Source organism: Platalea leucorodia, assembly GCF_965183815.1.
Source record: "Platalea leucorodia genome assembly, chromosome: 7".
Taxonomy (NCBI): Eukaryota; Metazoa; Chordata; class Aves; order Pelecaniformes; family Threskiornithidae; genus Platalea; species Platalea leucorodia.
The window spans coordinates 56619385-56638121 of NC_138829.1; the positions used below are offsets into that span (position 1 = coordinate 56619385).

The following is an 18737-nucleotide window of genomic DNA, read 5'->3' on the forward strand; positions in this document are numbered from 1 at the left end:
AGATGAGCTTGAGGCTTAGAGACAGTTCTGTGGTCATTTCACACCCAACTATGAGCACTGGTCCCAGAAAACAAGGCTAAAGCACTCTAAAAAAAGGTGAGAAACTAATACGAGAAACAATCTGAAATAAGCTAGCTAATAATTTTTTTTTTTTTCCCTTTGAAGAAGGAGATGAAAGACACTCCACCTGAAATAGGAGAAAATACGCTGCAGGAAAGTTGGCAATGTAATATGTAGCTGAACCATGCCTTAAATTTGTTTTAATAAAATTTGGGGTGAGAAGCCACAACTGAAATGAGAAATGCATCTTGCTAAGAACTGCACAAATACACTGAAAGCAAATGTTACAGCATCAAATACTTTACTGTCTGTCTGTACAGACAGGACAATCAGAATGTGTTCACACCTCAGACATAGACTAGCAGTCCATCTACGAGCTCAAGTACAGGGTAGTGTGGTTGCAATTAAATAGCTTCACAGCTCACAAGTTCACAGATGTTTATAGGTTTTTTACGGGATATTCTGCTCGGTGTCTGCTAACGCGGGAAACCTGCAGCCTGCTCCATCATGCAGCGTGGATATGGCCCAAGTGAGCAAAATGTCGAACTGTTTCCACCTCACTGATGTAAATGCAAGACAGAAATGCAATTAATCTGCCTGGGGAAACGCAGGGACTCCAAGTCAGAGCTGGGAATTCAAGGTCCCCTAAGCCCCAGTCCAGGGACCGAATCACTTGACTGGCTTTCCTTTCCTTCTCATTACTGGGTGAAAAGAGTCAATGTGGTGTGGTACATCAAAATAGCACTGCTGAAAGAACACTGATTTCCAACACGGTTTGTTATAGCCACTGTGCCAAAAGAAGGGTAAGTATTTATGGCACAGATCTGTTACCTAGAACATTTACTTTTGAATCCATTAATTAAACCTGCACACCCTAGAGTTTGATTTCTAAAAATTATTTCCCCCCTGCTATCAGGAATCTAAACATGACCCAATTAGTACACACTCTTTCTTTTGGTTCAAGTAGATGGAATCGCTATTTATTTTTAAACTGAAATACCGTGACAGATCCTTACTTACAGTTCTGGACACCTGACAGTAAGGTTTCATTTTATAGCCTTAGAGCTGAGTGGATGAGAAAAAAGAAATATTAAGCAAACTGACTACCAGTTTGCCTAAATTTTTAAGTTACAGGACATTTCACAGTAGGGACTCCTTACTGTCACTGGCACTGCAAAGCAAGACAGAAGAAAAGCTACGTGGCTGGAGAAGAACAAGGTAGTGTACAACGCAGCAAGGCAAAGCAGAGTGAAGTGAGAATGACAGGCACTACAGCACAGGTCCAGTGAGGCGGGAAGCCTGAATCGAACACCATGTGTCTAAGCAGAACATTCAGGCAGGAGAGAAGAACCTAGCTCTGGCCCATTCAGTAGCCCAAGCAATTGTCCGCAACACTGCAAGCGAGTAGGCAAGTTGAAGTTTGGTGTTTTGGGGTCCTCATGTCTGTTTTTAGTCCATTGGTGTTTCAGAGCAATTTTGACTATTGTAAAACCAAAGTCTTGGGTTGATGAAGGCAGAGCTTGTGTCCAGGTTCAGATCCCCATTTGTTTTGAATCACAAATCTGATGCAGTTTTTTTGCGCTGTGCATTTTCTCTTATCTCTCCTTAACAACTGCTCTTGATACTGTCAAGGAGAGACCCACCAATGTCTCCCAGGTGCACATAAAGCATGGCAGAAATCTAGGTGGGCACCCAAATCTTCCAAGGGTGTCTCTCCTTTCAAAAACACACCTGTAGGAGACTAAATAGCAACACAGGCCCTGAGGCTGGGAAAACACAACTGAGCCATGCTCTCACCCAGATACCTCTCATAAATACATTCCTACTCTTGCGTTCACCCTGCATCTCGGAAATCAAACTCCCTTTAGGACAGCATTTCAGTGCTCTGAGTTGTCCTGTCCAGAAAAAGTCCTTCTTCTTTACATTCCTAACTCATTGGGAATTTAACACCACCCCTTGTAAGGCGTGCAAAACACCTGGCTTTAAAACAAAGCCCTGGACACAGTTACCTGGTCCTTGGGCTTCTCCACTGCCAGGACACTGGGTTCCCAGGAGGAACCTGCCTGAAAAAGCAAAACCAAGGTCGGTTTGCAGCTTGCTGGGTTCCAGCAATAGCAGAGGACATGTACACGAGCCCTTGTTGCATACTCCCAAAGCTCCTCTCATCACCATCTCCCTGTGCTGACCTCTGCCAGGGCATCGTGGCAGAACAACCTGAAAGCTCCAGGCAAGCACAGACAAATGTATTTGAAGATGCAGAGCCTATTTTCATGTATTATAAGAAATCACTTGTCTGCAGCTGCTTCCTTCATGTTATATTTTCATTTCAGCTGGTGTCATTTGCATTTTATAGCTTCATAGTTGAATAAATTTAGTTAAAAATTTATTAACAGGCCTTGCTGCTATTTCTAGTTACCCTCCAGAAACATGTTAGGCAGCTGCAGCCAAAAAAGCCCGTACATGAATCTCAAAGCCAGATCTAATTTATAGGGTTGATTCCATCACTACAGGAAATCAAACCCAGGCACTCAGTAACTCTAGATGCAGAGCCAGGTTTTGAACACCCAGATCTTTAGATCCAGTTTTACCTCTCCATAACAGGCTGGATGGAAACGTTGTGTTCAGGAAATGTTGGTTAGTTTGCGTTCCTCTCCTGTTACACCAATTCCCAGAGCTCTCTCCCAGGATCTCGACTCACAGTTTTGGATGCTATGCACTACACTAAATATTACAGCTTTCTCTTCCAAAACAATTAAGGTTTACAATTGCCTTGCTGATCAGGAACAGCAGGAGACACCTCTGCTGACAAAATCAACTTTTCAACCGTAATTATTCATATCTAATTACACTGCCAACTGAGGCCTAAATAAACAGGGTTCTTCTGCGGTAGGTGCTATCAAGTCAGAGGAAAGTGTGGGCCTTCTCTGTCATCCCAACCATGCAAAAACACTCATTTTCTTTCTCTCAGAACATGCACACACAGTTCCTGCAGGAACAGAGGGAGAGGCTTTCTCAATGACTTTAAAAAAAAGAGAGTAAGAATGATGAATAACAGCCTGAGAAGAAACGAAAGTAAGACTAGGGATAAATCCCTATCCCACCGTACCTTACTAATGGAGTTTGGAGTCTGGGGTGTCTCATCCTTCAGCGCTGACGGGCTGTTTCCTTCCACGTCTTTTCCTGCAACAAACAAATGTGATTCAGAAACAGAGAAATTCTGTGCAAAACCGTGGCTACTCATGGCCTTAGAAGGGCTACTGCAAGCAAGAGAAGCGCTCATGAGCAGGAGCAGGCACACCAGGATCACAGGGAGGGACCTTGCAGACCTTGAAATAGCCTGGATCCACACGCTTGGGCTGTGCAACAAGTACTGCTTAAAAGTTAGGTCTGAAAACACCATGGTAAACCAACATGATGTCCAGCATATGAAGGCTGGAAAAAAACAGAAATAAGGTTGCTTATGCATCCTTAATCAGCTCCCTTCTGTGTCTGCATTATGATGCAGTCTTTAATTACATTATCACAGTCTGTTCTTTTCTTACATACTCCATGCCTCATTCAATGCAAATAATAAATGGAATTCAGTTAATAAGCAGCTATTCAATATGTTATCCTCCTTGGTCAGTATCTGTGCATACACAGATGCACTTGATGGCACGCTTTGTTTGACAAATAACAACCATGATCATAAAACGTTACAGAAGACAGAACAGCATCTAGACATAATTAGTAAAACAAAATTAAAAAATCCTGCAGAAGATCAATGTCTTCTGACCAAGTTATTTGTTAAAATAAGAAACATTGTCAATTAACAAGTAGTATTCATGAATACCATGACATTTTCCAATCATTGTAGAGATACATTTCCACTACCCAGATATATTAAAATTGCAGTACCTTATACACATTATATACTAGTATGAGTGTGTGTAGTCCTAGTCCAAGCAATAAAATGTAATGACAAATTCTCCTCTTTTTGCCAACTGTAATCGTGTCTTTACAGTAAAAGAAAGCATAGAGCTTCTATTAAAAAAGCCAAAAAATAGCATCTGATGAGACTAGCTTTTTAGTGCCAAGACAGTCATTGTTATCCAATTGCAATGTAGTTTTCTTCTCAAAATTGTTAGCAATCAGAGCTTCAGAATACTGGACGCAGTAAAGAACCACGGAGACAGTGAAATATAATCCATTTGTAGCACACTGCAAACATGGGAACTGTTAAAAATGTTTTTAAACATTGTGTGGGCCGGTCTTGGAAACACCACCAACTCCAAAACCAGCAAGGGAAAATCCTGATTCTCCTGAAGTCAGCAGAAGTTGTCGCAGATGTGTCAGAAGCCATAATGTCTCCTGGAGTTTTCAGAGCAGCCATTTAAGAAGCCAAGCAACGTTAGACAAGTCAGCCACAGAAGCTTACTAAAAAAATAATTATCCTCACGGCCATATTCTGCATTTCCATCATGGGACATGTGAGAGAACAAGCACGTCCCATTATAACCGGACCTGCAACTGTGCTACAGGGTTTCATTGGTGAAGAGGCAGGACAAAAACCATGCCCTTTTTACAGGCATTATCAGGCAGTTTGGTGTATCAACTCTTAAATTTAAGAAAAGGCTTTGTGGGACAAGTGTCCCTTGAAGGTGTTCAACTTTCCACGGGGTGACTAAGGGTGATGGGGGTTTCAGACGCGTTTCTCACCCTGTGGCATAGTGCTGCGCTGTGCCACATGCTCACAGCCACGCTGATGCAGAAAGCAAACACTTCCAAGCCCGGGAGAAGAGGGACAGCATGTGCGTTGCTCACGCGGGGAACTGAAGCAGAGGAAGGACCTACGCAGTCACATAGGAAGGTGGTGCAACAACAGAGAACCTATATTTTAACCTAGTTTCTTAATTGTCACTCCTCCCTTTGAAACACTGAGCCCTAGATAATGCACTTGGAAACCTAATCTCTACAGGCAGGAGAAAATCCCAAGTGCCTGGATATTTGCCAGTCACCTCGTGCTACCATGACAAGTGGGATGGCCATAAGCACTGCTGTGCATGCATTAGGACTGGTATCTCTGTAAATTTTCTTTCTCTGATGGCACTTTCCTCTCTATAGACCCCACTCTCCCCGACAGAAGCAGAAGAGGCTGGAATAAACTCACAAAGCCATGTAGCTGCTGCACTTGTTTCCCATTAAGAGCTTTTTCTGCACATGTATGGGAAAGTATCATATGGTCTAAAAGTTCAAGTAAAGTTAATGGGAATCAGCTGCTGCCTGCTCCAAGGGAACGGCATCTATTAGCATAACAGGAGTCACATCCATTCTTTATTATGTCTCATTTCTTAAAGAAAGCTTAACTCCAAGCTGGTATCCATACAAAAAGCCTGGACGTGAGAGATTTCTGCCTTCTCTCAGTAATACAGTTAAAAGGGTTTGCACCTGAAAAATGAGATTTTTGCTGTTGCTGAGGTTCTGGACCATCCTGCTCACAGAGTATTATGAAAAATGGGAACATGTAACTGTTCACTCTTACCATATCATTTACAAGGATTCCCAAGATATGTTTATGGGGCAGCATATACTGGTTTCTTACGCCAAACTCGTTAAGCCTATTGGCACTTGTGAAGGAAAGGCTATTTTTCAGAGGAGAGCTCTCTTTGCTGTCTATCTCAAGCAGACTTGCTGCAGCCGTGCAGAAGGAGAGAGCCAGCCCTTGTTTGGAAGCAAACTTCATTGAAATGATGTGCAAGTTTCTCAAAAACGCACACACATAGTTAAGTGTACAGAAAGCCCAAAAGCGAGAGTCCCACCTAGAGCACAGGAGACATAGCCGCCTCGAGAAAATAAATAGGAAACCACATGAAAACATAAAAAAAGCTAAATATCAACTGGCTATAGAAGCTGAAGTTCTTATCTCCCTGATCAAGAAAACATAATGCCCACAACAGAAACAGAGCTGAATCTCTCCTGACTTAAAGCGCTGGCTGCTAGCAGGGTGTGGAAAGACGGGTCCTCCACAAAGCAGCCCAAATGCTTTGCACCAAATAACAAAAAAAAATTTGGGAAGGGAATCAGTAGTGCTTATGGAAACAGCCTTCACCACATCGTGAAAAAAACTGCCAACGCTCCAGTCTTGCGGTTACAGAGTTGAATTACTGATACCTCCTTTTATCCCATTACTGTCATGCACAGGAAAAATAAATATTTAGATCCTTTCCAGAACAATAACTATTCCTTTTGTTTGGTTTTCTGCTGGGCATCAATTCTACAGGTACATTTGCCTTTCCCCTTTATAAAAAATGATACAGCAAGCGTGACTGATCAATGGCAATGGGAAGCAAAATTACTGGGTTATTGAGGAATTCATTATTAGCAGCATGAACTATTATTTTATAGGCTTTCTGATAAAATATCTGGATAACTACAAGAGGAAATACAGGCTCTGATGTATGGCAAAACTATCATGAATAAAACCCGTTACTGCTGTAAATATCAGCCACATGGCCCAATGTGTACGCCAGACTAAAATTTAGTTCCATGTATCTATCACAGGAAAATTCCCATATTCATGAAAGTGCATCTCTTAAGATGCAGATAAGCTAATCTAAATTTTTATTTAAAGACACTGTGTGATCTCGAAGCCTAGTCAAAAACAGAGATTCTCTAGAAGTTCTTTTAGCTACTCCCCCAATAAATTTCCTGCCCTCTGAAAGAGAAAGTAGAGAAAGATTCTCTCTCCTTATTGCTGTGTGAAAGACAGACATGGGCCAGGAACATGAATTAATGTCTCTCTAGTTTGTGAACTTCCTATAAAAAGAAAATGCCTTCCTCATTAGCAGTTTTGTATGCAAGCAAGAGGCAAAAAGTCCGAAGTGTTATTTCAGATAGTGCCCTCTGCATTTCCCATATGTTTCCTTTAAAAAAAAATCCTCTCACTGAACTGAATCTTCATAGTGTAGCTTGCCTGAGGTGTAAAGTCTGTCACTCCCTTCTCACTGAATTATTTACTTGCACACCTTCGCTGTTGGAGGGCTAATCCTAGGTGTTGGTGCTGTGAGACCTGCAGCTCCAGCCACCTCACAACCCACCAAATTCCTGGCGGGAAATCACTGGGCTTTGCTGCCCACAGCACCAGTGCCCTCATAAAGAAAATATGCTGGGGACAGGCAGCAAAACACGGATCACTGGAAAAGCCTCAAGAACTGAAAGTTCATGTAAAACAACAGAGAAAAATGGGGGACAGAGAAATATTGGATGCAGCCTATGGATGTAGACCTGTGGCTTATCTATGGTGGCAGCAGCATCCTTCAGAGGGAAGAGAGAAGGTGGGGGGAAGCACACGAGGCTCAGAGGTAAACAAGGCAGAAGCAGCAGCAAAGGCGTGAAAGGAGAGCCCGCCATGGGAAATGGCAACTGAACGTGAAGAATGACAGTTACTTCTTATGGGAAATGTGAGGAAAACAGAGACAAGGCAACTCTGTGGGGACCAGGAAAGAAATGAAAGGAGTAAAAAAATGTAAAGATAGCCAAAACCCCAGACTCTCTGCAAGAAATCCCCTGGCTGAAGCAGTAACTTCTGTTTGTTTAAAAGGGATATTCTCTCCTTTACAAACCCTCTGGCCTATGCCCTGCCTTTGCAATACAGAGGGCTACTGCCCTCGCTGACGCCAGTGCTGGAGGTTACTCGGGAGAACTGTGCAGCAGAACAAAAGCTCCAGCGTGGCTCAAGGCACTTGTTCTGCTGAGCCCAGCAAAGGCTGTTTGGTTCAGCTGCCAGCAGGGATCAAGGAGAAACAAGGTGATGGGGGAAGCTGAGGAAGAGATATACTCTTCCAGCTACCTCCTCCATGCTGAAACCCTCAAGTTTCCCTGGTTTCTGAAAGATTACAGCACTGAAATACCTCTGTGAAGAAGTCAGTAACTTTTTTAGCACTGAAAATGCTGGTAAGAACTGAAAAATGGGCAACCGCTAAGCTATGGCTCTCCATCTCCCCGAAGCAAGGGGAAGTGACTACAGCCTGAAAAATCAGCCCTTCGGCTCCCAAGCACAGCAGAAGTGAAACAGCTATTTACTTACCACACATTTTTATGACTTGTAGTTATGGGCAGCTGGCTGTTCAGAAGTCCCTACAGGTTTGAAATGTATGAGATTTTAGGTGTCCCACTTTAAGTTGTTTTCAATTTGATTACCAAAAGCTTCTGGCAACCTCAGTGGCAGTCAGGATTAATCAGCCCTGCTGAAAATAGGCTCCCCATTGCCTTGAGGCAGACACCCACACACAGAAATACCTGCAAAATCGGAGGCCCTTGAAACCTTTGCACTTAAAGACAATTAGCTCAGGAAACACAGACCTGGTTTTGCTCTACATCCGCAAAGCCCAGAGAGTCTGTCAGGTGTTACGTCTATATGAACACTGAAACCCTTTGACAGATGCTGTGTTCTTTCTCTAGATATCAGTGTTTTGAGAGCTCACGAAGGTGCTGTGAGGTTTGATTATTTAGCACTGACATGGCAGCTGCAAATGACAGCTCAACAAACTTGTGATGGTTCCCTGAAGCGCTTGTTTATAGACTGGAACAGAAGCATTGTTTGCAGACTGCAATCAAGGAAAGACTTGAATGTTTATTGTGAGCAACAAATTCTGAAACAATAAAATGAGCTCTATTTCCTTCAAAAAGGGTGCTAGGAAATTCAAAGCAAAAAAGATATAAAGAGAACACTTAATGCCAGTCTGCCATCCACTGCAACCTGTCAAGATTCCTGGTACTTGTAGTGCTCGTAGATATTTACAGAACATTAACCAGAGAAAGTCTGCTCTTATAATATTTATCCTGGGCTCTAAATCTGAACAGGGAAACCTGCCGTTAAACGTCTGCAAATGGGGCCAGTAAATCTTAAACGAGTCCAACGCTTAGGGTAAAACACATCAAGTGCCTCAAAGTGGAAGCGCCCAAAAACATTACTCATTTTTGAAATGTGAGGCCACACAGTGTTCAAACAGTTATGAACCCCAACTCTGATGCCCTCCGTTCCCACTTAATGCCATGGCAATGAAAGACGATAGCACCATGACAGCAGCACTGTCTGGGATCCAGTAATACCTGTGCTGCAACAGCTTCTCTCTCTCTTTCACATTAACTTGTTTCTCTCTGCTTCCTAGCAGTGTGCTAAAATATCTACTTGCAGTCAAGCACCTGAGAAGCGCTACTTTCTGCACTGACACACCAGAAACCAACCTGGGCTGAGCGGGTAGATGTCATTGTCGGCCCCGAAGAACAGATTGCGTGTCAGCTTGCGAGGATCGACCTTCTGAGGGGTGGACGAGGCCGGACAGAGGGAGAACCTGCGACGAAGAAAGTTCTCCTCCTTCATGGCATGAGCTGTGGGGGTTTTCTGAAAAGGAAAGAGAGAAATAACAGTTCATTTCAAGACACAGGAAATCAAAGTTTCACACCCAGGTGACTCTGCTGCTTCAAAGCCACCTAATCCTATGTGGTGTGCCAGATCTTTTTATAGAGTGCCAGAACGCTATGCAGAAAAAAAAGGAAAGTTATATTAGTTTGAAGCTACAATTACTGATTTACTGACTCTAAGTATTTGCAAACTGCAGGGAAGCAGGACACGGCTCCTTGGTGAATCCAGGCAGTGTAACACCCTCCCATCTACAAGGCTCTATCTAGGATAACAGATATTTACTGGGTCTATCCAGTGCACAGCGGCTAAAATGCACTTTTTTTTTTTTTTTAAGGCTTTGGAGTCTCTTTCACAAATGTAACTCCATTGGTGTCAGTAGCATTATACCATCTCCGCAAAAATCAACATTTAATCTCAGCTGCATGGAGGAAGACCAGCTGCATTGGCTGCAGAGAGCAGCAAGCGGAGATAATGCCAATGTCACTCCTGCCCCTATTTCCAATTACAGCACATATAAATAATTTTGGTTTCCTTTAAAATGGCATTTAGATCAGCCTTGCAGTTTGATCAATAAGATAAACCTTGCTGCTCTGTGCGGGTAAAGAACAGCATTTGTCTCCCCAAAAGCCTCCCTGCATCCCCATGCAAGAGCCTGGTGGTACTGTGCTCTTTACTACCACTTGGCTAACGCGTTAGACTATCCTGGCTGGAATTAAAGGTTTCTTTTATACTCATCCAACAAGCAGTTCTTTCTTACCCATTACAAACAGATATTATGACTGTCTCCTTCCTGAGTTACAAGCTTTATTCTCCCCCCAGGTGCAGCCAGAGGCAGGGCTCTTGCTAGCAGTAAGAAGCCTTAACCCAGCCTTGGGTGGGCATTACCGACCACAAGATCTGCTGCTTCTCCAGGGGACAGTTACTGCGGTAAGAAAAATGCTTTAGGATGGTACACTTTTCCTGAAAAGAGCCTCCAAGTTTTCCCATCTCTTTTAGGCTACTGGGAAAGCAAAGGGGAAAACGTTGCCCAGAGTTGCAGTGCAGTTCGGGAGGGCAGGACCAGCATGCTCGTAAGGTGACCTGCGTGGCACTAGGTGGAAAATGGACTGATTAAGAGCTAGAACATCCTCCCCTGCCCTTCCTGCTCCCAGTACCACCCTGGTGCTTGCGCTGGCCCAAACACCCCAATTTAATGGGGAACCCTCAGTGGCCTCTTGGAGCTCAGCCTTCACAGCTGAGACACTGCACAGGGGGATGCCACGAACGTGGCCCAGTGTGAGGAACTCCCCTGCTGTGTTTTATGTGAGCTCTGTCCCTCCACCTGCCCTGCTAATCCCTGTAGAAGGCAGTCCCAATGTTTCAGATTTTGAAAATTTTTTTAAATTTATTTACACAGCAGGCTACATCAACTTTAAAACTAGATGTGATTTACAAGGTGAGAGAGAATCTGCTCCTTCTTTCCTGCAAGAGACGGCCTCGGTGCCCAAGGGCTTAATTTGATCTAAACCAGTCTGGACTCCAATAATGAGCACGGGTTACCAAAACGACTTTGAGCAGCAGCTCTTTCTGAACCCAGCTCACCATGCTGGGATGGGTGAGCCATCAGATGTTGAGGGTCTATAACATCCTAAAAGGGGCTAATGGCTAGCAGCTGGGGCTAGCCCTGAAATGGGACTCCCCGAGGCCACACAGCTTAATTTGAAGGGGATGCATGTCCCCTGCTGGGCCCGCATCATCCACGGAGGGTGAATTAAGGTCTGTGCAGTGCTCTGAGGACACAACGTTCCCTAAAAGCCCTACATGTTACCATGTCCTCCCCTGTGAAGTGGCCGTAAGACACTACAGATTCAGCAGCAGCATTTCACCATAACCACTTCACACAACTCTCAGTGAAAGGCTTTGTATTTGAGCGCATGATGACGTGTGATGACAGCCGGGTGAAATGAGGGGCTGCGGCACTTTTCACTCGCTGCTGCCCTGCCTCTTGTCAATTCAACTGCCCAGCAAAACCACCCTGCAAACATATGTCCCGGTTCAAAAAGTCCCCAGGTTCCCATTGAGGCCAACAGCATCTCCAAAGCAGCAGGTAACTTAGCTACCTAACATTTAGCCATGTAAATAACCCTTTTTTGCATAGATACTCTTGATTACATACAGCTGGGTGGGGAGAAGATGCAAAATTAAAGCTAACTTTAAAAAAAGAAAAGAGAGAGAGAAGGAAAATGCAGCTAGTTACATGTCTGAAAGCAAAATATTTAAAAATAATCCAGGTCTAAATAGCTGGGTTTGGAATGCTAACACTGAGCTATTTTCTGCCCCTGTTCCCAGAAAGGCTGTCTCAACTCTCCGCCTCTGGAACTGCTTGTAAGCAGCTTGGAGCAAACGCAGATCCGTGGGATACTCTCCCCAAAAAGCAGTGACCCAGCGAGGCTGAGCCGATTGTGCAGGAAGGCGTTTGGAAATCCCAGGTCCATCCAGTGGAAAGCAGGCTGGGGAACAAGTTACAAACATAGAACATGTGTCCATCCGGCTCTTACGCCCTGCTCTTGTGGTGGAGACTCTTCTTGACAGGGTAACAAAAAGGCTGCATTCAGCACCATTTTGTCTCAGCGATACCGTGAACCACATCGGTGGAGAACTGCCAGCCAGCTCACACTGATGTCGGTGGCAAAAGCCCTCCAGACACCAGAGGAAGAGCAGGCTGTATACCAGGTCGGACATACCAGAACACAATTTCTTTCACCTGCTGTTACATTTACTACGCAGAGAGATGGATGGTCTAATATTTCCCTCACCTATTAATTCATACTATTCAACCACGGGATAACTGACAGAATTATTGTGCTGATACTCTCTCATTCCCACACTTATTTAAGCCACGGGCTTGATGGCAAGAAATCTGGATGCCTTGTTCAACTGGGAACAGCCACTGGGCGATAACAAAGGAAAAGACTTTTCTCAAGTCCGTGATTTGCTCTGGCTCTTCTCTTACATATCTTAATACAAACTTGTGGCAGCATCTCATCTCTTTTTCACCACAAAGGGCAATTTGAGTAAGTTCCTCTTAACTGGGTCCTTTTTGGCAGAAGACCTCCAGTGACCAAAGCTCCCTGAGAAGCAGCAGCAGTGATGTGTCTGTCTGTCAGCCACACACATGCAATCAAGCATCACCAACGTCCCAGCCTGTTTTTCAAAGATCATCTAACATTGCATTGCTCAAACTTACAGACACAGATCCTTCCTACATTTCACCCTCATCCAGACAGGCTCTTATGCCATCCACGTTCTCATGGGCTTCACTCCAGCGAGAAGCTCACAGCAGCAGAGACTCTTGTTCAGTGTGCTATATGATGTGTGTGCAGTTCAACTCACTTTTCCTTTATTTTGGGTAAAAGAGAAGAATTGTTGGCCTGCAGTTCATTCCCTGAGATTGCACCATCTTAGATTACCATGATATTTTTTCAGAGAAAGGCTGAGACAGACAGGCTCAGCCTACAAGATTTTACCTCGTTATGCAGTGCAAAGTGCAGCACAAAATCATAGGAAAGGTCTTTTTTTTGTATTCTGGGTATTTTTTAATACATCAGACACTTTTTTCCTTGGTGTGAGAAAATGTAGTTCACCCTATTAAGATTCTATATTATATTTGGCTTGGTTTCCAAAAGATATCTCTCTGTGTGTCTGCATCTGTATCCATCTTGTTTTATCCTCCCTCCCTCCCAATGCCTTTTGTACCATTGGCAAAAGTCAAGGAAATCCGAGAAGCATTAGAAAACTTGAAAAGATTAACGTCTTAAAAGTTATGTGAAAATCAATGGCTAAAGAAAGGAGGGAAACTGTATCATTGTCCTCTGAAAGAAGGGCAGTACTATGAACCCAGCTATTACCAAAATCAGTGAATCCAACATAAGCCACAAATGCACAAGAAAATGAGGCTTCATTAGCTCACTTACTCAGAGAGCTACTTGGTATATCTGTCCATAAGGGGCTGTCTGCCCAAGCTGGCTTCAAAGTACATAAAGTTTGTGAGAGTTGTAGGGGATGCTGAACAGTAGATGCCAGGGGCAGTTTTCCAAAGGGATGTAAAAGGAAGGTGGGAGGTATGTGCAGTGTTTTTCATAACGCGGCTCTTTAGACACCTAAATAATCCAGCCTCTGCCCAGAATCACCTGTGTGAGACAGGAGGGTGTGAAGGGTTCCAAGAATATAGCCTTGTACTTAATCTACTTTTATACTATTAATCCATGATTATCTAGAAAACATACAAAAATTCACTGGTGATGAAGTATCTGATAAGAAATAAGCAACCATAGAAGATACACTTCTAGACATGAGTGCTTTTGAGCCTCAAATCTTGCATGGCTGATTTGAGGACAACATTGTTGTTCTGAAACCCAAATCTACTTCTAAATCAGTATTTTGGAGGTTGCTTCAGGATATGGCAGATGCTTCACGGAAACCAATTCTGCGGGGGCTCAGGGAATAGAGAGAAGGTAAAAATCAAAATTGGGCCAGAATTGCAGAAGGCCAAAAATTGCCATTATGTTACCAAACCTCTCACATAACACAAGGCAACAAATTTCACCCACTGCTCCTGCGTACCCTCCAAATCCGGCAGATGAGATGGAGAATTGTCTAAGAAAGACATCACGTCTTGATTTGACAATGTCAACTAATTCAGAATCCATAAGCTCTCTTAGGAAGCTAACCTCATTGCAAAAAATCTTCGCTCTAGCTCTTGCATGAATTTATCTGGTTGTTAGTCTTGGTAGATTAAAGCATCCTGAAGTTTGCAGCTCAGGTAATTTCTGGCCTTCTATTCTGTGCTCTTGATCATAAAAATGAAGGAAAGGTAATACAGAGAGTATTGACAGAGCCACTAAACACAGTATTTTTCAGGATTGCCCCTTTTGCGTTGACAGCTCTCTAAGCAGTAATGGGCTGTTCACCGGAGCTTAAATAGGAATAAATAATTCAGCAGCAAGAAATAAACTTCCTGCTAACCCTGTCTTTGTGATCACTTTATCTTTTAAAAACGAAAAACATAGCAGATGAAAAGTCTGCGTCAAACCCCCCCGAAACACAGGACAATGAAAGTGGTGAACTTAACAGGGTGCAATTGCCTAATGGGACTTTCACTCCCAGGCGGCTTCAGAAAAGGCCAACGAAAGAGCAACGGGGCAAGAATAAAAGTTATTTTATCAGCAAGCCTTGTGGCTGCCATTAAAGCAAATGGGAACTGCCAGCGCTCTCCTCTTCTGGCACCAGACCCATTTGGGGTGAAGGTAGTGACTGATACATTTACAGATGATCAGTGTTGGTGCAGAGATGCCTTTCACATGGCTGCTCTGCATTTTGAGCCTTTTGTGCTTGCTGGGAAGATAGTGGCAGCTTTCAGCATTGGGCCCGAGGCTTTTGGGGATGGAATTTTCCTGGCTCCATCTCCAAATTTTCTAAGTTCCTGATATATAATTACCACACAGCTAAACACTGTGCAGACATTATGCTGCCCCTACCCTCTGAAAACGGGTGGGTAGGTTGGTTTGCTTACTCTCATTTCCAGCATTTTAAAATAGATTGGAAATACGCACATCTCTATAAATAGTTAATTAGGGGTTTTGCATAGTCAAGAAGGCTGTGCTAGTTAGATGGGGCTCTTAATTTATTCAAGGCTTGTTTCAAACAACCTTTTCTTTTTCTGGTCACTAAATATTTCCCAGAAATCAAATTAAACTATATTTTGTATTCACAGTAGCCATTCACTCCAGAATCCGCATCAATAAGGAAAATTAAATCTAAAGGTACTGACATTTCCTGATTCAATTAACCCTGAGGAGGTAAAAATTTCATGAATGAAAAGAGAATGCAAATTGTTAGCAGATACATTTCTAGCGATTACAGTATTCACTAGGAAAAACAGCAGCACAGATCCTCAACAAGGGTAAATTATTAGTTCACTGGTGCACTGGTGATTTACAACAGCTGAAGAACTACAATCAATTCAGAAAGTCTGTGAAATCTGTTTCTGGAAGCTATTCCTAAAATACCTATTTATAAGATAGGTAATTGGACACCCAGCCCCCTACTAACAGTTACATAAAACCTGATACAGTGAAAAGTCCCTGTGCAGGCAATTTTTCTCTCTACCTAATCCATGTTTTTTGGTTAGGGATATGGCAAAACACACATATTACAGCTGACACTGAATGTTTTGGGCCGTCATGCTGTTAGCTGGAACCTGAAGCAATGAAGCTTCACAATAAGTGTCAGCTATTCCCCAGAATTATTGGGGTCAGCTGTTTCTCTGTGGTGCTGGCAAGGGGACCTTTCCTCACCAGTGGTGACCCCTGGTATGTTCCTCCTAGACCAGGTCCTGCTCTACTGGATCCCAAACCAGCCCCAGCAGCTTGATGGAGCCCTGCTTTTTCAATCCTTCATGCGCTCCAGGTGAATACACTGAAATGCTGGTACTGCAGGAGTGCTCTGATTTTAAGGGCTGCCATAGCCTCTGCTGCATGCCGTACCACTCAGCTTGACAATCAGCCCAGGCTAGAAAATAAAATAACGCAGGTTGCTGAAGACACTCATCTGCAACGAAGGAACCAAATTACTGAAAGCTAAAATTGCAGAGGGCTTTATTAAGATTGGAAGGAAGGATTTCTCTCAGCTTCTTCAGCAAGCTCAGGAGTGTCACTAGTTCCTCGCTACAACCTAACGCGAAGCTCACGTGCCCTGCAGAGTCCTTAAAGCTGCCTCTCACATGCTGTTTTTGTGGAAGATGCCTACCACAGCCACCCCCAGCAATCTGCTCTTGCTCTCTCTGAGAACAGAAGCACAACCTCTTTCTACCACCTTCTGCTTCTCTGCCTGGCTTTTCCTGCACTGGGCAGTGAAAATTATGTAGTAATCGGGAGACAAAACTATTTCCTCCCTTAATTCTCTGTAAGATGTCTTGATTAATGGTTCCTTTGTATACACCAGAACACTTGCAGCTTTAGGCACACTAGCAGCACTTACACACATAATCTTCTCACAACTAATCTCTCTCCAAGGTGAGCGTTATGTACAAAGACCACAAGCAGAATAGTTACAGGCAAAACCAGGCACTGAATGCCTACACTGAGAAAAAAACATCCCTGATCATTCGTTTTGGGGATTCCTATTTAACTTGGGACTAAGAAATTTGAAGGTAGGGTCACAAAAGGCAAAACATTTTTATTTGGCGTGTAGGAAAACCTCATCTTCAGAATCACCTCTGGTTTGGATAAACATCTCCTGTGAGCAAACACCAGGCCATCACTAAAGCCGTGTTGTGTTTGGGAAAGGGATCACTGCAACCTTATGGCTTAGAAATGGGCATTGCAATAAGTATTAAATACACAATCCTCGTGTGCTTTTTGTCTTAAAACACTTGCAATTTACTCTGTAAGCATTATGCTAGAGATTTCTTCCAACTAAGAATATCGAGTGGGTCAATGAAATGAATCCATAATGATTTTTACATCCACCTCATCTGCCCTTTAAACTGTAAATTGATTGTTATGCAGAAGGCTATTAATTTAACAAAGCGTATTAAATTTCCCACTAGCACTGAGGGGCTTCTCCTGACTTAGCAATTTCACTGGTCTTTCCCCTTGCTAACTGCATAGATCGTACCTCACTTGCTGTAATTACAACTAGTACATCAACATTAATTATTTCCCCAGTAACGGTCGGTGCGTGAAGCATTGAAGGTTTTACCCATACTACCAGAAGGATGAGAAAGTCCCCAGCACTCAGTGAAAAACAGGAGTGAGCACCTTTCCTGCAGACCTTTGTCTTAGTCCCTCACTTTATTTTCAGTAAATCATACTTTACATAATCTTCTTTAGGCCCCAATTTCTGAAGGCATCTCTGCTGAATAAAGCTCACGCAAGGGTATTTTCTTGGAGCACCAATCTATGCAGGAAGGTAAGATGCTTCCTTTGAATCCTCTTCAGCCCTTTAATCCCATGTTCTAATAAATTCAACTGAAGACGACCAAAAGGTAAATCACAACTGTTAAGCATACATCAAGCACCTGAATGCTTATCCATCTTACTGAATTTTTATTTAAAGTTTACCGCTATTTGTTACTGATATCTCTAGTCAACATTCTTTTAAGCAGGAAAACAAAGTAAAATTGCAGATTAGCAAAGACTCCCTACCAAAACATAATGTACAACCAAGCACATGCACAACATATAGGAAGAAACGTGCCATGACAGATCACAGTTGATCTCCTGATGCAGTTTTCCTAACACACTAGCCAAGAAATTCCAGTAAGGATCCACTTTAAAACAAGATTTGTGCCTCTAAATTTCTGTTTATCTAGAAATATTTATATACTTCTTTAATTTAAAGTTTCGTATAGATGACACAAGGATTCACGTGGCTATCACAGCTGCTTCTTGGCAGTGAACTCAAGAGGCTGTTGGAGATATATTTACATCAAAATAAACACAACTTGGGCACACATACATAAATTACCTTTGAGCTAGCTAGTTGGAGTAGGGCTAATGGCGTGGGCTACAGTAGTAAGGCATGTAAGACAGGCTAGAAATTATATCTGAGAAATCAGGCAAGCACCACGTGGCCAGATCATTCTGAAATCCGTGCTAATGTCTGCTACTGAGCAAGCTTGTTCAAATGTTCAGGTAAGCAGATACAAGCCACCATCACACCTCACTTGCAATACAGACGACCCTTGAATCCCTGCTGCTTGCACTGGAAGTGTGGGCACAGCTCCTGGCCAGCCTGCAGCGATTTTGCAGCGCATGCCCAAGCCAAAAGGCAACACTCCCTCTGACGTCCATGGGTGCAAGGCTCAGGCACAGAGACACGGTACGAGGTTAGGCACTAAAAAACAGTGTTAAAAGCTTTATGCTAGTTACGGAAAGAAGCACTCATTTATGAATTTCAATATAAATAGTGTTAGGCCAAAAGGTGAAAACATTGGACATATGACTCAAAAAACGTCCACCTGAAAAGCAGATTTGAAGTGCTCTGCTTCCTTTTTATTGCTGTTATTAATACTGAAAGCCCATCCACCAGTGACATTTTTTGTTTGAGGCATACTGTGAACACAATGTCTCCAAGCCTGAGCATTTCCGGGAGCAAGTCTCTGAGTCCCATGAACAGTATTAAGGAGTTGCATAATGGTAAACCACGTCCACCTTTGACACATTGAGCTTTCCAGTAATTATCCATAACTTAGTACACACGCTACTTGGGGAACGAATATCCCACAGCCCTC

The 18737-nt window shown here is 43.2% G+C and overlaps 1 protein-coding gene across 1 annotated transcript in view; it reads right to left on the bottom strand.

Annotated features, from left to right (window-relative positions):
- The window catches only part of OSBPL5 (oxysterol binding protein like 5), a 140878-nt gene that overhangs the window by 54368 nt on the left and 67773 nt on the right, over window positions 1-18737 (bottom strand). Inside the window, exons 2-3 of the mRNA XM_082317114.1 lie at window positions 9286-9442; window positions 3167-3240 (exon numbers count right to left, since the gene is read on the bottom strand). Coding sequence (XP_082173240.1) covers window positions 3167-3240; window positions 9286-9421 — 210 coding nt within the window. The 5' untranslated portion in view covers window positions 9422-9442. The remainder of the gene's footprint in view (window positions 1-3166; window positions 3241-9285; window positions 9443-18737) is intronic.